General features: G+C 39.4%; 1 protein-coding gene across 3 annotated transcripts in view; it reads left to right on the top strand.

Moving 5' to 3' along the window:
- The window catches only part of lingo2 (leucine rich repeat and Ig domain containing 2), a 197,064-nt gene extending 181,620 nt beyond the window's left edge, over positions 1-15,444 (top strand). For all 3 annotated transcript variants that reach the window (XM_047585685.1, XM_047585686.1, XM_047585684.1), the window contains one exon: positions 12,518-15,444. In XM_047585685.1, coding sequence (XP_047441641.1) covers positions 12,530-14,371 — 1,842 coding nt within the window. In that variant the 5' untranslated portion in view covers positions 12,518-12,529 and the 3' untranslated portion in view covers positions 14,372-15,444. The remainder of the gene's footprint in view (positions 1-12,517) is intronic.
- Positions 15,445-17,597: the final 2,153 nt, after the last annotated feature.

Raw genomic sequence — 17,597 nt, 5'->3', positions numbered from 1 at the left:
GTGAGGGGACCCAATATGCTTTACAATCTATGAAACCTCATAATACCTGACAAACAAACATGCATAGATCTTGTGTATAGTGACAGAAGGGCAAACACACTGTACTGTATGTTCACAGAAACAGTCCTGCAATGAATTTGATGGCTAAACTCTGACATGTCTTTTTAATACCAATCCATTAATCTTTTGAGCCTTTGCTGGTAATGTGTGTTTGTTTGAGATTTCCATTTGTATGAACATACAATTGGTACATTGGAATTAATCAATACATAATTATCTTTCTCCTGTTTGAAATGCCAGTGAGAAACTAAATAATTATGTTGTGTATATATTTTTTTCCATCAAATACCTCACACCAGCATCACAGTGAGGTGAAAAAGTGTTGGTCACCTTCCTGATTTCTTATTTTTGTCTTTTTGCATGTTAGCCACACTTTGTGTTTCAGATCATCAAATACATTTAAATATTAGTCAAAGATAACACAAGTATACACAAAATGCAGGTTTTAAATGAAAGTTTTGTATTATTAAGGGAAAACAAAAAAACCTGGAGGAAATTTTGTTCCACTCTTCTTTGCAGAATTGTTGTAATTCAGACACAGTGGAGGGTTTTCCAGCATGATCCACCTTTTTAAGGTCATGCTACAGCATCTCAATAGGATCCAGGTCAGGACTTTGACAAGGCCACTCCAAAGTCTTCATTTAGTTTTTCTTCAGCCATTCAGAGGTGGACTTGCTGGTGTGTTTTGGATCATTGTCCTGCTACAGAACCGATATTCATTTGAGCTTGAGGTCACAAACAGACATTCTTCTTTAGGATTTTTTGGTAGACAGAAGAGTTTATGGTTCCATTTATCACAGCAAGTCTTCCAGGTCCTGAAGCAGCAAAACATCCCCAGACCATCACACTACCACCACCAGATTTTACTGTTGCAATAATGTTCTTTTTCTGAAATGTGCTGTTACTTTTACTCCAGATGTAATGGGGCACACACCTTCCAAAAAGTTCAACTTTTGTTTCATTAGTCCACAGAGTATTTTCCAAAAAGTCTTGGGGATCGTCAAGATTTTTGGCAAAACCGAAATGAGCCTTTCTGCTCTTTTTGCTCAACAGTGGCTTTGGTATTGGAGGCCATTTTTACCCAGTCTCTTTCTTATGCTAGAGTCATGAACACTGACCTTAACAGAGGCAAGTAAGGACTGCAGTTCTTTGGATGTTGTTGTGGGGTCTTGTGTAATCTCTTGGATGAGTCGTTGCTGCACTTTACCATTTGTGGATAATGGTTCTCACTGTGGTTCACTGGAGTCCCAAAGCTTTAGAAATGGCTTTATTGATTACTGATAGATCTTAATGACTTTCTTTCTCATTTATTTATGACTTCTTTAGATGTTTGCATGATGTCTAGCTGTTGAGGATGTTTTGGTCTACTTCACTTTGTCTCCTATTAAGTGATTTCTTGATTGAGAACAGGTGTGGCAGTAGTTAGGCCTGGGTGTGACTAGAGAAACTGAACTCAGGTGTGATAAACCACAGTTAAGTTATGTTTTAACAGGAGGGCCGAAGACAGGGCCATGTAGGTCTGGATTTTCTTTTTCCTAAATAATAAAAACATTCATTTAAAAACTGCATTTTGTGTTTACTTGTGTCATCTTTGTCTTATATTTAAATTAGTTTGATGATCTGAAAAATTTAGTTTGTGTGAAAAAAAAGAAGAAAAGGGTAAGAACTCAGGTAGGGGGCAAACACTTTTCCACACCACTGTAATTGAGACCAAAAATAAAGAAAAACATACATATATGCTAATATCATCAAGGACTGCAAAAGGCAATGATGCCTTTTACTACAAGCTTCACGACCGAAAGGATTTTAATAGCATTGAGCTGTAAAGTCAGAGGTCACATCTCTTGATTGGGCGAGGAGAGGGGATAGGAAAAAAGAAGGGAGAGAGATACGCAGAGGAACCAACAACACGTCCACTGAAAGCAGTAGCACAAGAGAATGAGATTTAAAAGAAGAAAGTGGGAATCCATTTTGATTTTGAAAAAGAGATGGAGAGATGTCTCGCAGATCTTTGTACAAGATTCCCTGTCAGGTATTCTGAAAAACTGTTGGGACATCACAGAGATGCGTGGGTATGTTTATCTCTGCATTTCTTTGCTTGTTTTTGTCCATGAAATACTTGCTCATGTAGATGTGCTGTCGACAGTGCTGCCTGTGATGAACAGTGAAATGCTGTCAAATAACTGTGATTCCTTTGAGGAATTTCCAAAGCTTCGTATTTGCACTGTTTCATTGTAACACTGAAAACCATCCCTCAGCACAGTACTTGGTCTTAACTGATACACTTTTGGCAATGGGATACATTATGCTTTCATTATGCAGCCGTAATACTGTTTGTTCTTTCTCAATTTTTGCTGCAGGCTTTTTTAGAGTCCCATGTTTTGCTTTTTCATAGCTGATTGTTGATATGACTGTAGTGTCACTTTGACCATGCAATATTTTCAGTCTCTGGACTCGGGCTGTTATATTTAGTTTTGATCAGAGTGTTTAGATGTAAATATAGGCTAGAATGATGTGTGTGGGTGGAAGGGTAAAGGGGTTTGCCAAGCACCGCTAACTGCGAGGTATAGATTGAGTCAGAGTACAGATGAAACATCCCCTGACTCAGACCTGATGTAGGCTGTCCACACGTGGAGGAATGGTGGGCACCAAGAAGCAAATACACAAGGGCTCTCGGGAGCCCACACAATGCATTAATGGCAGTCATAGATGCATTTTAATCAGTCGGCACAGTTTATCTCGTTTTTTGGTTTAAAGCCAGGGAAGGAGGACATTCAATCAATGGTTCCGCTCACACTTTTAAAATACGTTTTAGACTTGAGGCTGAGTAAAAATACAGTCTGGGTCAGTGAAAATATAAGAGATCAGTGAAGAAAATTAGATTCTGTTATGAAAGTTTATGATGAAGTTATTAAAGGAAAGCGAAGCTTAAGGAAAACTCTAAAGGCGCTTCTTCCTTCCTTCCTTCTGCCTGACTTCCTTCTTATACTTTCCTTACTTATCAGTGTCTGGCATGTTATAGGGAGCAGGTCTCTAGCCCCCGCAGCACCCAGGTTCAAGTCTTTTTGTTGGCAAGCAGTACACACGCTGCTGGTTGTACCTTTGAGCAAGAAACATCATTTCTTCATTCACAGCTTCAGGGTTGCTGTTGTGGGCTAATCTCTCTGTGGGAGCAGCAGGTGGAAAAAAGACAATCCCTCCAGGCGTCAGTGACTTATGGCAGCAGTGTTGCCTGAAAAGTGAAATGGAAAAATGTCAGACCTGAATCATATTTGTTGTTAGTCTCACATTGGAACATCATATAGCCATAACATTTTATTTATGTGTAAGCTGGTATTCATTTTCACTCAATAGAGTTAGTGCAGCTTAGTGAGGTGCGTGTAATTTGTAGTGTCTGTGCAGAAGAATGTACTATGTATTACATGGCACATATTTAGTGTATATTCTGCATTATATTGGTCTGCCAGGCATAGTCTTGCAGCTAAATATTTTATTAATTGAGTGTGTGTGACCATCACCAGCCCTCCTTGGAAGCTAGTGCTAATCTATGAGGGCCAATGCAGACAAAAAAAAAAAAGAGAGAGAGAGAGATCTGTTTTTTAATATCTTAAAATATCATGATTAATGTTTTTTTTTTTTTTTTTTGCTGTGCTTACTGAAGCGCATAATCTGATCTGGTATATCTCTCAGTTGTCTTCATGTTACAGAGGATAGCGGTGCATGTGTGTGGATCATTAATTTGTAATATAATAGGTGAGGTTAGGAAATGCATAACAAGCAATTTTATTTTTTTCTCCTGTCATCGCCCCTGGAGAAAAGACAATTAACACAGGAATTTCAAGTAGATTCAGTGAACAGCATCACATCTCTGTATACTTTATTAACTCCAACATTAGCCCATATAATAATACATTTGCCAAAAGCTATCTGATTTATTTACCACTGATCATGCTAAAAAGTCTTCCACTCCAAATCATATATCTAATCATTCGGGCCATCTTTAAAAAACAAACAAACAAACAAACAAAAAAGACGATTAATTGTCAAGACATGAGTAGATCTCTAGATGTCTCGTTTATTTAAGAAACGTCTTCTGCACCTTTCATAAATCACTTCTATAACTGTGCTGTGGACTATTTTTCTCTCTTAATGTGAGATTAAACATGAGTCCTGAATGTCCTGGTCAAATGAATGAAGGAATGGAGACCTCCCTCTGGAGACCTGCTTAAGTGGTAAAATAAAGCAGGATGCATCACTTCACTACCAATATAAAGATGCATTAATGTTTATTCTGTATTCTAATGGAAATGGAAAGTGGGTGTCACTTAACTCAGAAAAGACATAATACCGCCATAAAACCCGCAATTCAGAACACAGTGCTCTAATGAACTGACAAATTGGTTGATTTTTCTGTTTCACTCGTCACAAATGCAATAACATGACAATGCCGTGTTCCACACATCTTATTAAGCCCATATTGTCACCGTTTCATTTTTATCCTCCACATTTAATTACCAAGTTTTGTTACCTTTTTACAAGCGCTTGCTGTTCTCCAAAGTTTCGGATTTTAATAGTTATTAGACATAGAGGATTAACTCTCACCTCTGAGAGGCTTTTTCCAGCGGGATGAATCGAGATCTGACAGTTTGATGCGGTTGCTTTGACTCTTCCCCAAAACCAGGGGTTATCAGACACAAAAAAACAGCAACTGACTTAATCTACCAAGTTTATCTCTAATTAACACGGATTAATTGAGCTTTGACTTCGCTCTGCAAGCCAAGCAGAAGGGTAATTTGAGCATAGAAGCCTATTGCCCTGAGGCTGTTGATCCTCACTGTTGAGGGCTCCAGGTCCCAAAGCCCTCAGTCATGTGACTATGATCATGTTTCTCTTGTCTCTTAATGAATTCTGCCAAATTATATTCATGAAAATGGAACAATTACTAACATGGGCGTTTTGATTTTTCCCCACCATGTGCATGCATTAAGAATCAGTGAGACCGCTGCTGCCATTGCTCTTTTGTTTTCTCTCGTCCTCTTACTAATATAAGTAGCGCTGCATTCCACCTTCATTATTTGTGTTTGGCAGAATTGAGGGAGGCAGTGTCGTTTAATCGCATGCAGGTCACATCCTGTGGAGGCATTCTGTTCCATGAGAAGTCAGATTGACAGTGGTTTATTAAAGGACTACAGTGTCATTTTGCATGTTGGCAGGCTCACTTTAAAGCCTCGCTGCCCTTTACAAAGATCCTCTCAATAATGGATAAGTCAAAGAGTATTGCAGTCTCTTCCCTCTCATTATGATCCCATTTGATTACTCGGCGATGCTCTTTGAAAAGGTGGGTTAATTGCACACTCTGACTGTGAACTAACCTGCAAGTTAATAACATCTTTCCTTCAGGGTAGCATCATTATAAGATATAAGGCTCATTAAAATAAAATGATGATTTAATAACTCTCCCTTACAATGACCCTTGTGAGGATATGGTGTTATTTTGTACTTATATGGGGAAATTAAGATATCAAACACTGGGGTTCTGCATGTTCTCTGCTGATTTTCAGAAGCAAAACTTGAGCAATTCTTCAGCACAGCATCAAAAATGTGTAGTTTGTACATTAAAAAAATGCAGTGGTGGCATGGATCTCTCTCTCACTTGAATGGATTGGAGTAATATTGTGAGCCTTCTGGTTTGTTTCTTTCTGAAAGAGCCTTCTTTCACATTCATTCCTTATTACAGCCAATTACATTACGATGAGTTGGACCCGTTGATGCAGGGGCAGCCATGTCAGATGCTAATGTACAAGAGAGCTTGCTGTATAACTGCTGCACCCAGTATGTAGCACATTCTCTCCCTGCATGATTACACTTAATGTTGCTTTCATTATTGCTTTATTCCTCACACATCTCTCTTCCTCTCTGGCTTTGCTTGAGCTCTCAGAGTTAATTTCCCTCCTTTTCCTGCCTTCCAAAGTGGCTCTTCCTCCGAGCCATCTTCCAAAGTCAAAATATCAAAATTTGACGCTTTGATTATGCTTTTTAAGGGGTGTTGATAATTGCTGGGTAAAGAAAGCCACTGTCTCCCACCATGCACCATAAACATAGGGAGGCTTTTCAGTGTGAAGAGGAATCACATTTTGTGCGATGATCAGTGCCTGGGGGCCACATCAAACACAGTCTGAAAACCTTTCCAGAGGAGATAGAGGCAGGCCAATTTCACAAATGGCTTTTTATTGGTTGATTGCACAGAGGCCAAGTTGTTATCTAAATCCTCCAACTACTTGGGCAAAATAAGAAGTGCCTTGTGAGCATTCAGGGTGTGCAAACTTACCCCTCAGATAAATGCTGAAGGGATGTGTTTACAACCAACAGTTTTCCAGGATTACGGCTTAAGAAACAGAGTAGTGGTTACGAAGTCAACCAGTGACATACAGTGTCATTGCAAGAGTGTTAAAAAAAAAGGAAGAATGTTTTCACTTTAACTGACTAATCTCATAACAAACTGCTGCTCATGTTCAAAATAAACCCAAAATCTTTGAAAGAAGTTTTTGTATATAGTATGGCGGTTTGAATTAGTGATTCTTTTCCTCAAGGAAAAGGAAGTCAGACCAGTTGACTTCCTGTACATTCAGATCTGCCATTACGTGATTTAATTCATCATTTTGCATAATTACATTTGCTCCATATTGGAGCTGCGGGGGTAATTAGTTGGTAAATAATCTGAAATCAAACATGGCTAGTGGGTGTCCACTCAGCCCAACGGGGGAAGAGACACTGATGAGCAAACTGACCCTTGATTGCTTGACTCAATTTGGTCAAATTAAAACAAAATCAACTGGGGTGTTTTCACTCAGCTAGGCTCAAAATTATCTGCTCTGGGTTCTGGCGATAGTCTGCACGTGTAGACTCTGAAGTCACTGTGTATTACAGAATATTAATTAGTTATATAAATGCAAAGAAAACATACTTTTATTTTATTATTCCCCGTGGAAGAAAACGGCTTCATGAATTAACATAAATGCCAGACTTTTCATCCTGAAATCACTACTAATTATACAAACTTGATGATAATAATGATCTCACTGTTTGCTGCAGTTTTAAAATGAACACATTCATTTACTCCATTTGTCACTGTCATCAAGTGACCTTTACAAGTAAACAAATAATTACTTCTTAATCACCACGGTATTTAATATATTGTTTCCTTGCTGTAAACATCATCTAGCCGTTGTTTCAGGGAATTGTGGCAGTTTTATGTTGTACAAAGTATGATAATTAATCACCTTTAAACTCAAATGTTCCTGCTTTACATTTGTTTTAAATGTCATCATCATCTCTTGATGTAATTGTGCCTCGTTCTGATTGCAAACATGCACAAAATAGTGGTAAACAGCAATACAGAGTGATGTACACAGGAAGTAAAAATAAAGTGTCATAGTGAGGACATACAAAAGGAAGACACAGAACATCTGAGATAACCCAAAGAAGATATCAGTGGACAGCCTCAGGTAATCCCCTGTAAACAGTGGCTACAATCTCACCTTTAGATTCCTTTTTGATAAACCCTCTTGTAGCGTTCACTTACTGAACACTGAAGTCAAGGGTTCCGAGCTTCAGTAACCTCCATTAATCTGACATGCGTGCAAAAAAGCGTTTATTTACCGTATGGTTGTTCAGCTGAAATATAAACAGAAAGCATTTCAGAGACAGGCACGTTAGAGGAATTATGACTAAAAGCGCATGCAGGACCGTGTTTTGCCTCCCTGGGAAAGACAGACGTCATCTCTACTCATCCTTTCAGTGGTTAGCCCCAGGCTGTGGTGAAAAGTAAAGAGCATCAACATGGGATGGAAGCGCCCCACATGTTTTCAACAATTTATATGGAAATTAGGCTGAGATGGCAATAGAAGACTGTATGCGTGCAGAAAAATGAGCTAAGACAAAACCCTACCCTAACGCTTGTACATTCATCCAAGTGAAGGAATACATCATGAAGTATTACGTAAGGCTCACATTCAAATTAGGCCCCTTGTGTACATGTTCTGGGGATGATGGCATTGAACAGGCGACCTCAGCGCCCCTATGAAATGGCCGTTAACAGATTTATGCTGAGTCAGATACCATTAGCTGTTATCAATTCCCTCTCAGGATCCAACCCTGCACTAATGTGGGTCAGGGGCCACGTTATAGAAACACCTTTACGGTGCAGTCTTATCTCACAGTGCATTGCAGGATTTCTGCCACTGAACGGTTCTTTCTGCCAGTATCCAGAATAATTGGATGAAATAAAAATGTTTGCAAAAACGGTAAGAAGACCATTCAAAATATATCTATATAAATTAGTAATAAATCAGTAAATTAGTAATAAAACTATAAAAAATTGTATCTGTAAGGAATAAGCAGCACACAATCACTGCAAAAACAGCTCAGAACATGGGACACATTTATTACATGTTGCTCCCAGTTAAATGATGAAGGGAATGTGGGAAACAGGCAATGCACCCAGAAGTGAGGGGCACATTAACGCATAGAAATCCATCCTGCGTGAGCAGATAGCTGAGATTTTATTTGTGGATGTTGCCTCAGGGCATGTGTCTAATTCTATGCAGCATTTGCTCCTGTTCAGAACACACTTCAGCAGCCGCAACTGATGATGCACTTTCATTATGGTTCTCTCAATTCAGGAGTGCACAGGTGAGGGGGTCACATCACACACTTACTCTTCCTCTGATTACACAGCGTTGCTAAGAAATCCAGTCATTATCCTGATTAGGCACCCTCTTAGTAAACCCTTGAATCATATGGTGCTTCAATTCATGCGGACAGCGTGTGTGTGCTTGAGGCAATTATTGTGTGCGAAGACTCTGATGAAACACAAACACACAAGTATAAACCATTGAGAGTCCTCAGATCATAAATGGACAATAACAAACTTCGAGAGTTGTCTTTATAAGAAAGACAAATGATTCTGCCCGTTCATATTCTGTTTGAACAATATAATGCTTTACACATAATGCAGTCTTTGTACTTACCGTACTTTTCTAAAAGCCACCTTTAAATGACAGGATATCGTTGAATAATTATTACAGATAACCTCATTAAAAAAACTGGGTAAAAAAGATGACAGACACACAAGAATCTTTGGCCCAACCTTAGACTTTGTGTAACATTAGCCTGAGTGTAGTCTTTGCTGTTGGAGTCCCACAGTTGCAATGTTGAGATGAGGGGAAAGTGGATTTTACAGTGGTGACCCTCCTGCAGTTCAGGAATAGTGTGCTGTGTCATTAAAATGGTTACATGTCAGGATATATTGAGATATGGAGAACTTGTACTTTGAGGCAGAGCTGGAGCCCTGAGTAGATGCAGGAGTGTGAGAGGTGGTCGTCTGTATGTGTGTAGCTCCTGTAGCTTCCTGTTACAAGAGCCACGTTGAAATATCATGTGGGAAGATGAGAATCAAACTCTGTATGTGCCAACACAGTTGCATGGATGCAATTATTTGTCTGGACCACACTTTGATTTCTGCAAAGTCTCGGACCTAGCTCGGTCAAAATAACCAACAGAAGAAATGGTGGCATAGCTGCGACATCTCGGACATTTCATTTTAACAAAAACTAAGCATTCATGCTGTGGTCATTCAGTCTAGAAAAGTTGATAGTGCTGTATGTCAGTCAAGTTTTGAGTGCCGAGACTGGTGAAGTGCAATATCAGTGCTACTAACATAAAACACTTAATTTGGTTAATACATTAATACCTCGATTCTCCAGAAACTGCCTGCTGTCTTGTTGTTGCGACATGGCATGAATCCACAGGACTGAATATATTCACTATACTACTACAATACAAAACGGTTTCATGCATTGTGTGTAAACACAATGAACAGTTGTGTTTAATGGCTCTGATTTAAAAACGAACTGAAGGAGAAGCTTCAGTTGTGGACAACAGATACTAAAACAGTACCGGAGCACAAACAACTCACTTCTGACTGCTTTATTTGCATGAACATCCCACTTCTTTGTTCCTCTCCCTCCACCTGTGCACTCTGCGTTCCACACTTGGCACCAGAGTAACAGTAGAGTCAGTGAAGGCGAGCTGTAGTTCATGTAAACATCAGTGCCGCTTACACTGCTTGTTAAAATCAATAACTTCTTTCTCTCTCACATACACGCCACAGTAGCCAAGGTGAACTATTCCTGCAGGAGCCATCCATGTGAGTCTTGAACATTCATGTAGATGGCGTGTGTGTACACACTTTGGTGTGTAAACACTTTGGTGTGTACACAATTTGGTGTGTACACAATTTTGGTGTGTACACAGAAGTTAACAAGCAATTGCACCCACCTGTTTACCTGAGCTGGCTTTTAATCATGGGGTAGGTAGGGTGAACGTCGGGAGAGAAAATTTCTGTTGATATGTTTTTTCTGAGATTGTTTGCATTTCTTTCTTTGCATGGATGCATGGAAACAGCTGTAAGCAAAGTTGGTTGTGCAGCGCTGTAATGTAGAATAAAGGAGAGTTAAACAGTTTTAGTGTGCGCGTCAACAGTTATCACCTGTGTTTAGCCTCCTGCGACTTATTGTTTTGTTGTGGCCACCAGTCAGCCACATCATGTCACCTCGAGGATTTGCAAAGAGGCTCAGCAACAATAATGTGTGAAGGATCTTAAGTGGTAGTAGAAGATGCTCATATTGTCATCATTTATATTTAGCACACCACCATGAGGCAGGGACGGTTTGCAATCATTGCAGCCATGTTGACTAGTCGATGACGTCACACATAAAAACACAATAGAAAGTAATCCTTTCTACAGTGAAATCTATATTACTAAACTGAACACATTGTAGCGTCTCACACAACGGAAGCTACAGAGGCTTTTGTGCAAGTTTCTTGAACCTTGAACACAGGCTGCTGTCAGCCGTATACAACGTCAGCACCATAAACACCATCAGTTTGATACTTCTAATATGCAGCTCCCACTTGGCAAAATATATATATAAAAAAAAAATATTAAAAAATGCTTGACCAACAGCAACAATTTGAACTAATAGAACACAGTAGAACTTGATGATCTTATCAGTACTGTGGTCTGCAGATATGTATTGCACCATCAGTAGAGTTTAATTGCACAGCTTGTTGCAACATAGGATAATGCAGTATATCTGTGTATCTGTATACTGTATATGGTGAAGTATTTCCACACACTTGATGAACCACTGCTAGTTTGCTGCAATGACTGACCAGGCTCTTCACGTGTCTTCATGGAGGCATCTGTGTTGTTTTTGTCATGGGATCGGCGACTAGTCGACTTCCTGCTTAAAGCGCTACAGTACAGCAGTAAGTTGACTAGTCGGTACAACCCCTAGTATATACTTCACGTGCTTATGACATGTACTGTATATGAGTAGGATTCAAAAACAGAATACAGAAATCCATTTTAGATAAACCAGGTTGTATTTTAATGTAAATTTTCCCAGACGTTGCACAACTCTGGTTCTGGAGTCTTTTAAAACTAGATTTATTTGAATTGATTTATTTTGACTTGTTTGTTTAGTGTTTGAATGAATTTTTAAATTGGATTAAAAACCATTCAACATGAGACATTTGTGTGTACACTGTTTATGTGTTTTTGTGGCTATGCTTATTATCACAATCAAAATATTCTGCCAGCCTTAAATGATTTGCAACAGTCTTTACTTGTTGATTGGGTTTTGCCACGCTCGTCCATGAACTGCATAAACTGCAGTTTTTCATTAGTGACTTCTTTGTTTCTGTCTGTGCCTCTTAGTTGAAGCTATTGATGTTTCTGAATGCTGTTATGTCCAAGTAAAATTGTAAGAAAGTGTGTGCGTGTGTGTGTGTGTGTGTGTGTGTGTGTGTGTGTGTGTGTGTGTGTGTGTGTGTGTGTGTGTGTGTGTAAAAACAAATTAGTTATGTTGGAACATTCCTGATGTATGTTTCTATCTTAGACGCATAAATATGAGTAACCTCATAGAGTGGCTATTAAGAGTGGTATTTTATATTCATCTGAAAGAAGAATCTGAACTGACTATGTACACAAAGACACATTTTAACCAGCACTGTTGTGCTGTGATGGAGCATCTAACTAAAGAAAGGAAGGAAAAGATGACAGATAGATTCAGCTGATGGTGAAAAAAATGAATTAAAAGTTCATTAAATTAGTTGGAGATCAGTGGAGAACCAGACACTGGCAGCCCAGCCCAACTTGCCTTTATTTGATTAACTCCTAGATGGGAAGAGAAGTTTTAAGATTTAACTATTTCTGTGAAGCAAGCTACATGATATCTGTTTCATTTCATAAATTTTTCATGTTGTTCTCATCTTGAGCATCTTGGACCTATAGTAGAGTGTTTCCATGTTAGTTATACATGTTATGTATCCATGTTATAAGTTGATTGTACAAAACCATAGTCAGTAACCCCTCTGTGTTCTTGTTTTGCAGAACCGTGACAGAATGGTCGACTGTATGAGCAAAGTCATGCTGCACACGGTCGTCTCATGCTGGCAGCCATTCCTGGGACTGGCCCTTGTGCTGGTCTTTGCAGGCTCTACCTTGGGGTGTCCCTCTCGCTGCGAGTGTTCAGCGCAGACCAAGGCAGTTGTCTGCCACCGCAAGCGCATGCCCAACATCCCAGATGGCATTCCAACTGAAACCAGGATCTTGGACCTGAGTAAGAACAAGATGACAATGATCAGCCCTGATGACTTTATTGCCTTTCCTGGACTTGAGGAATTGGACCTCAGTGGAAATGTTATCAGCTATGTTGAGCCTGGAGCTTTTAATGCCCTGTTTAACATGCACTCACTCAGTCTCAAGAGCAATCGTATAAAGCTTATTTCCCTGGGCGTCTTTGCAGGCCTAACAAATCTTACTCGACTGGATATAAGCGACAACAAGATCGTCATCCTCCTGGATTACATGTTCCAGGACTTGCACAATCTAAAGTTTTTGGAAGTCGGTGACAATGAACTGGTTTACATTTCTCACCGCGCATTCAGTGGACTTCTAAGCCTGGAGATACTAACCTTAGAAAGGTGCAACCTTACGGTTGTACCCACTGAGGCCCTTTCTCACCTGCACAACCTGGTCAGCCTCCATCTACGATACCTCAGCATTAGTACTTTGCATCCATACTCATTCAAAAAGCTGTTCCGACTGCGTCATTTGGAAATTGATAACTGGCCTTCACTAGACCACGTGCCAGCTAATACCCTGCATGGCCTCAACCTGACAACGCTCTCCATAACTAACACCAATTTGTCCTCCTTTCCTTATCAAGCCCTGAAGCATCTGTCCTACCTGACGCACCTCAACCTCTCCTATAATCGTATTAAGCACATTGAAGGGGGAATGCTGATCGAACTGGTTCGACTGCGAGAGCTACACCTAGTGGGAGCTCAACTGACCAGCATTGAACCATATGCTTTCCAGGGCCTGCGGGGTCTCAAAGTTCTCAATGTTTCTCACAACCGATTAGACACACTGGAAAAGGGTGTTTTTCAGTCTCCAGAGGCTCTAGAGGTTCTTCTGATTGACAACAACCCCTTAGTGTGTGACTGTCGTCTCATGTGGATCCTACAGAAAAGACACTCAATCTTCTTTGGGGATTTGCAACCAGAATGCAGCACACCTGAAGGTATTCGTGGCCGACCTTTTAAGGAATTTAAGGAGACTCTCCTGTCTTACTATGTGACATGCACCAAGCCAAAAATCCGTGAGAATAAAACACAAACAATTACCGTGGATGAGGGCCAGCATGCGATGTTGCGCTGCAGTGCTGAGGGGACACCAAGACCCATTGTGTCATGGTTGTCCCCGCGTCGACGAGTTCTGACAAGTAGGAGTCATGGTAGAGTGATGGTGCACAACAATGGTACACTAGAGATCAAATCAGCGGAAGTACAAGACAGCGGAGTGTACCTTTGCCTTGCCTCTAACACTGCTGGGAATGACACCCTGATGACTTCATTGGCGGTGAAAAGTCTGGGATCACTGTATGCTAACAGGACCCAGTACTACACAGATCCCAGCAACACAACTGCCAATGGAACGACCGGTGTGACCCTCGGTTTGGACCTCAAGACTATTTTAGTCTCAACAGCAATGGGTTGTTTCACGTTCCTGGGAGTGGTTTTGTTTTGTTTCCTGCTCCTTTTCGTTTGGAGCAGAGGAAAAGGAAAACATAAAAACAACATTGATGTTGAGTATGTGCCTCGGTCAAAGTCTAACGGCACTAATGTTGACTCGGCAGAAGGACAAGCTGGTCCTCGCCGTTTTAACATGAAAATGATGTGACTTGTTTTGTAGATCCAAGAATCTGATTTGTGGATTTGCCTAAAGTATGATGTAAGGAAGACTGAACTTTTCACTGCTACTGCTAAGGAAAGTGGCATTGGAAACATTGGGGCATCATAACATGATGAAATCCCGGATCTTGACAAAACATTTGGATACTGTGTTTCAAATATGAAAAGTACCTGTAAACTCTTACATTAATTGCCAGCAGACAACTTCTCGGATGAGGAGGGGAAACAGTTGCTGCCATGGAAACCTGGAAGGAATAGGTGTCATTTATCAGCTTTTTGAAGTTTATATGCCCAAAAAAAATCCTTCTGTTTTGGGTTATCTCTACTGAACTGACTCAACTGAACCATGTACAGTACAAATTTGTATCTAAGCTATTAACCTACTTTGTTTAGTCTTGCGCCATGCTTATCCACTGAACGAATCAATGAAATAGACCATTATTTACTTTGTTCAATACTTGGCATATGTGTACCTAATGCTTCATTATGTACATGTATGTACATATCCATTCAAAAGAACTATTCATAGCAATATTCATGGGATGCATTAGCCAAAATTGATATAACCCCACATGTTCAGCAAAAACACTTCAGACTTTTGAAGTTTCCATTGATTCAGGAAGGGCTTCTATGGTTGATTATCTGTCCCTGTTCCCCCAATTGATTTCTAAATATAAATAAATATATATTATTTAACAATAAAATAGAAGAAAAAAAGATTTTATTTATGAAAAAAAAATATTAAGAATACTACTAAAGTCAGTCCTCAAAAGCTGTTCAGGATCTAACATAATACTTGGATTATCATAAAGATGACTGATCATTGGTTGTACCTACAGGAAGCACCTCTTTGTCCCATTTTTGTCTCTTTTTATTCCTTTGACTGTACCTTTGCTGGTTGGCAAACTACATGTGTCAATTCTTCTACAGTGACATTTGCATCATTTTCCCCAGTAGGAAATTTGGACTTTGTTGTGGTAGTTCTTCATTTTGTTGGTGAATCATTTAGATTGTGAAAACTTCAAAAGTAAAAGTAAAAAAAAAAAAAATTAAAAAAAAAAATGTATGTGAAAATAAATGAAGATGTATTTGTATCAATGAGTCTGACTAAATGACTAAAACATAATGAAATCTTCTTTTCCTCAGATTCACTACTGGACATTTTTATATTTTCATTAGTGCAGCCATTTCTCTACGATTGCAAAGGTGAAACCAGAAATATGCTGTTACTGTTAAGACGTCATCTTAAAATCTTTACAAATACTCACAAGCAAAATGACAAAGCCACTGTTTGGTAAGACATGGATACTTTTACAGAACTACATGTACTTCTTACATACCTCTATGCTAAACGTTTTCACATGCAGTATGAGAATAGCTTAAAGTGATACAGTGATGGAGAGCTGCACTACTAGGTCTATATTTAAATGTGCTATATCTAAATGTCCTCACACAAGCTGACTAGCCCCCTACTATGCTAAATTACACAACTGGCACATTAATAAGCTGCTGATCGAGTGACAGTTTACATCTGTTTGTTGTGAAAACTGTTAACTACGACCCCACTATCATTCTGTACCAATCCCAGCTCAGCTTAACTTTAGCTAGCTGCTAACACAAACTTCAGGTAAGCCTCAGACAACACCTCACCGCAAGGCAGCTTTCAATAGCATTACACTTGTCATTATCACTTTCTTTCACAGAGACTATGCTAGCAAGTGGCGGTACCACAGATGGTGAGAAAACACCTGATAGTTGTTGTGACAGTATAATAGTAAGTTTTCCATGAATATGTTTGAAATAACAACAGAGAAGCTGAAATCAAAGGCAGCGTTATTTTATTTTTGACTAGTTCATTAAAAGAGTCAAAGATTTATGGTGAATGCACACCAGATATTAAGTGCTGGTCATGGTACTATGAAGATTTGATAAGCGTAACTTACTCAGTAGGCAAATCTTCACATTCGTACTTAGAAAAGATTGAAAATAAGCGGTGAGTGCATCATGGTTCCTTACATTGTTCATAATGAAATGTGGACCTTCTGAATTGAAATGTATTTTAAACCTAGGTTAGAGGACAGGTCTGCTTCCGTTGCAGAGCAAGCAACACAGCATACTTACAAGCACACTTGGTAAGGAACTGCAGTGATGATAATATACAATAATTACTTCCAGCCTACATTAATGTCATGGTCTACTTGTATGACACATCCAAAATTATTGGATTCTTCTATTTTTTTTCTTTCTTTGTTGAAAGTCACATATATCTTCTGCTGTCCCTCATTTGTGCAGTCTCATTAAGGGCCACAGAGACGCTGTAGTTAGAGAGCCTGCAGTCCCCTGGGCTGCTTCAGAAATCAGAGCACCAAATGCTACTGCTCCTCCAAAAATACAAAGGAAACAAGGTTAACTTTGTAGGTCAGTGATGCTTCTGTCCAGTGTGTTCATTTCATCAAATTGTATGAAATTCCTTCGCCGTACACAACCCTTGTGCACGATTTTGCATTGACGCACAAACAAGGCTTCTAAAGTAGAGCCTCCTGTTTCTCCTCTTTTATAATAAGCTCTAAGCTTGCTAGAGTGGCACCATATATACATATACAGCAGCTCGCAAATACCTATTTTTCTCAACATATCATACCTTTTTTAATGTGAATTTCAGCCTTTTATAAGTAAACTGCTGGAATACACGTTACTCCATTTTATTCCGGGCACGAGGTGTGTTCCAAACGCACACAGATGTACAATGTGTTCCCATGGTGGCATTCAGAATTATCCTATGATGTGGTCCTATCCGTATCTGTTTGTACTAATTGACTACTTTTGGATTTGACTTGTGCATCTCGATTGCATCTGAAAAGCTGTTAGCTCTTATCAATTATTGACTGAACCGGCCACTCTTATTTTCAGATTAATTAGTGAGCAAAACAGATGGGAATCCCCGCCTAAAATGGCTAATGCTTCTTCTGTTAAAGCAGAACAGTGATTGAAAAAATACTGAGACTGACATGTCACTAAAACCATTCTGTCAGATAATCAGTTTATGGCAGTCATTTAAAGTGATATAGTGTTTCTAAAAGTTCACAAACAATTGTTCCTAAAATATGTGCAGAACATGAGTTTGCTGCATTTTCCGCCACTTTATAACATCATAATAAAAGTATAAAATATTGTGCCTTAAAGCTCAGAAGACTATGATGTCCCTCTACATTTCA

Source organism: Mugil cephalus, chromosome 5, assembly GCF_022458985.1.
Source record: "Mugil cephalus isolate CIBA_MC_2020 chromosome 5, CIBA_Mcephalus_1.1, whole genome shotgun sequence".
NCBI classification, from domain to species: domain Eukaryota; kingdom Metazoa; phylum Chordata; class Actinopteri; order Mugiliformes; family Mugilidae; genus Mugil; species Mugil cephalus.
The sequence above is the reverse complement of the archived record's forward strand: the minus strand, read 5'-3'. Positions and strand labels throughout refer to the sequence as shown.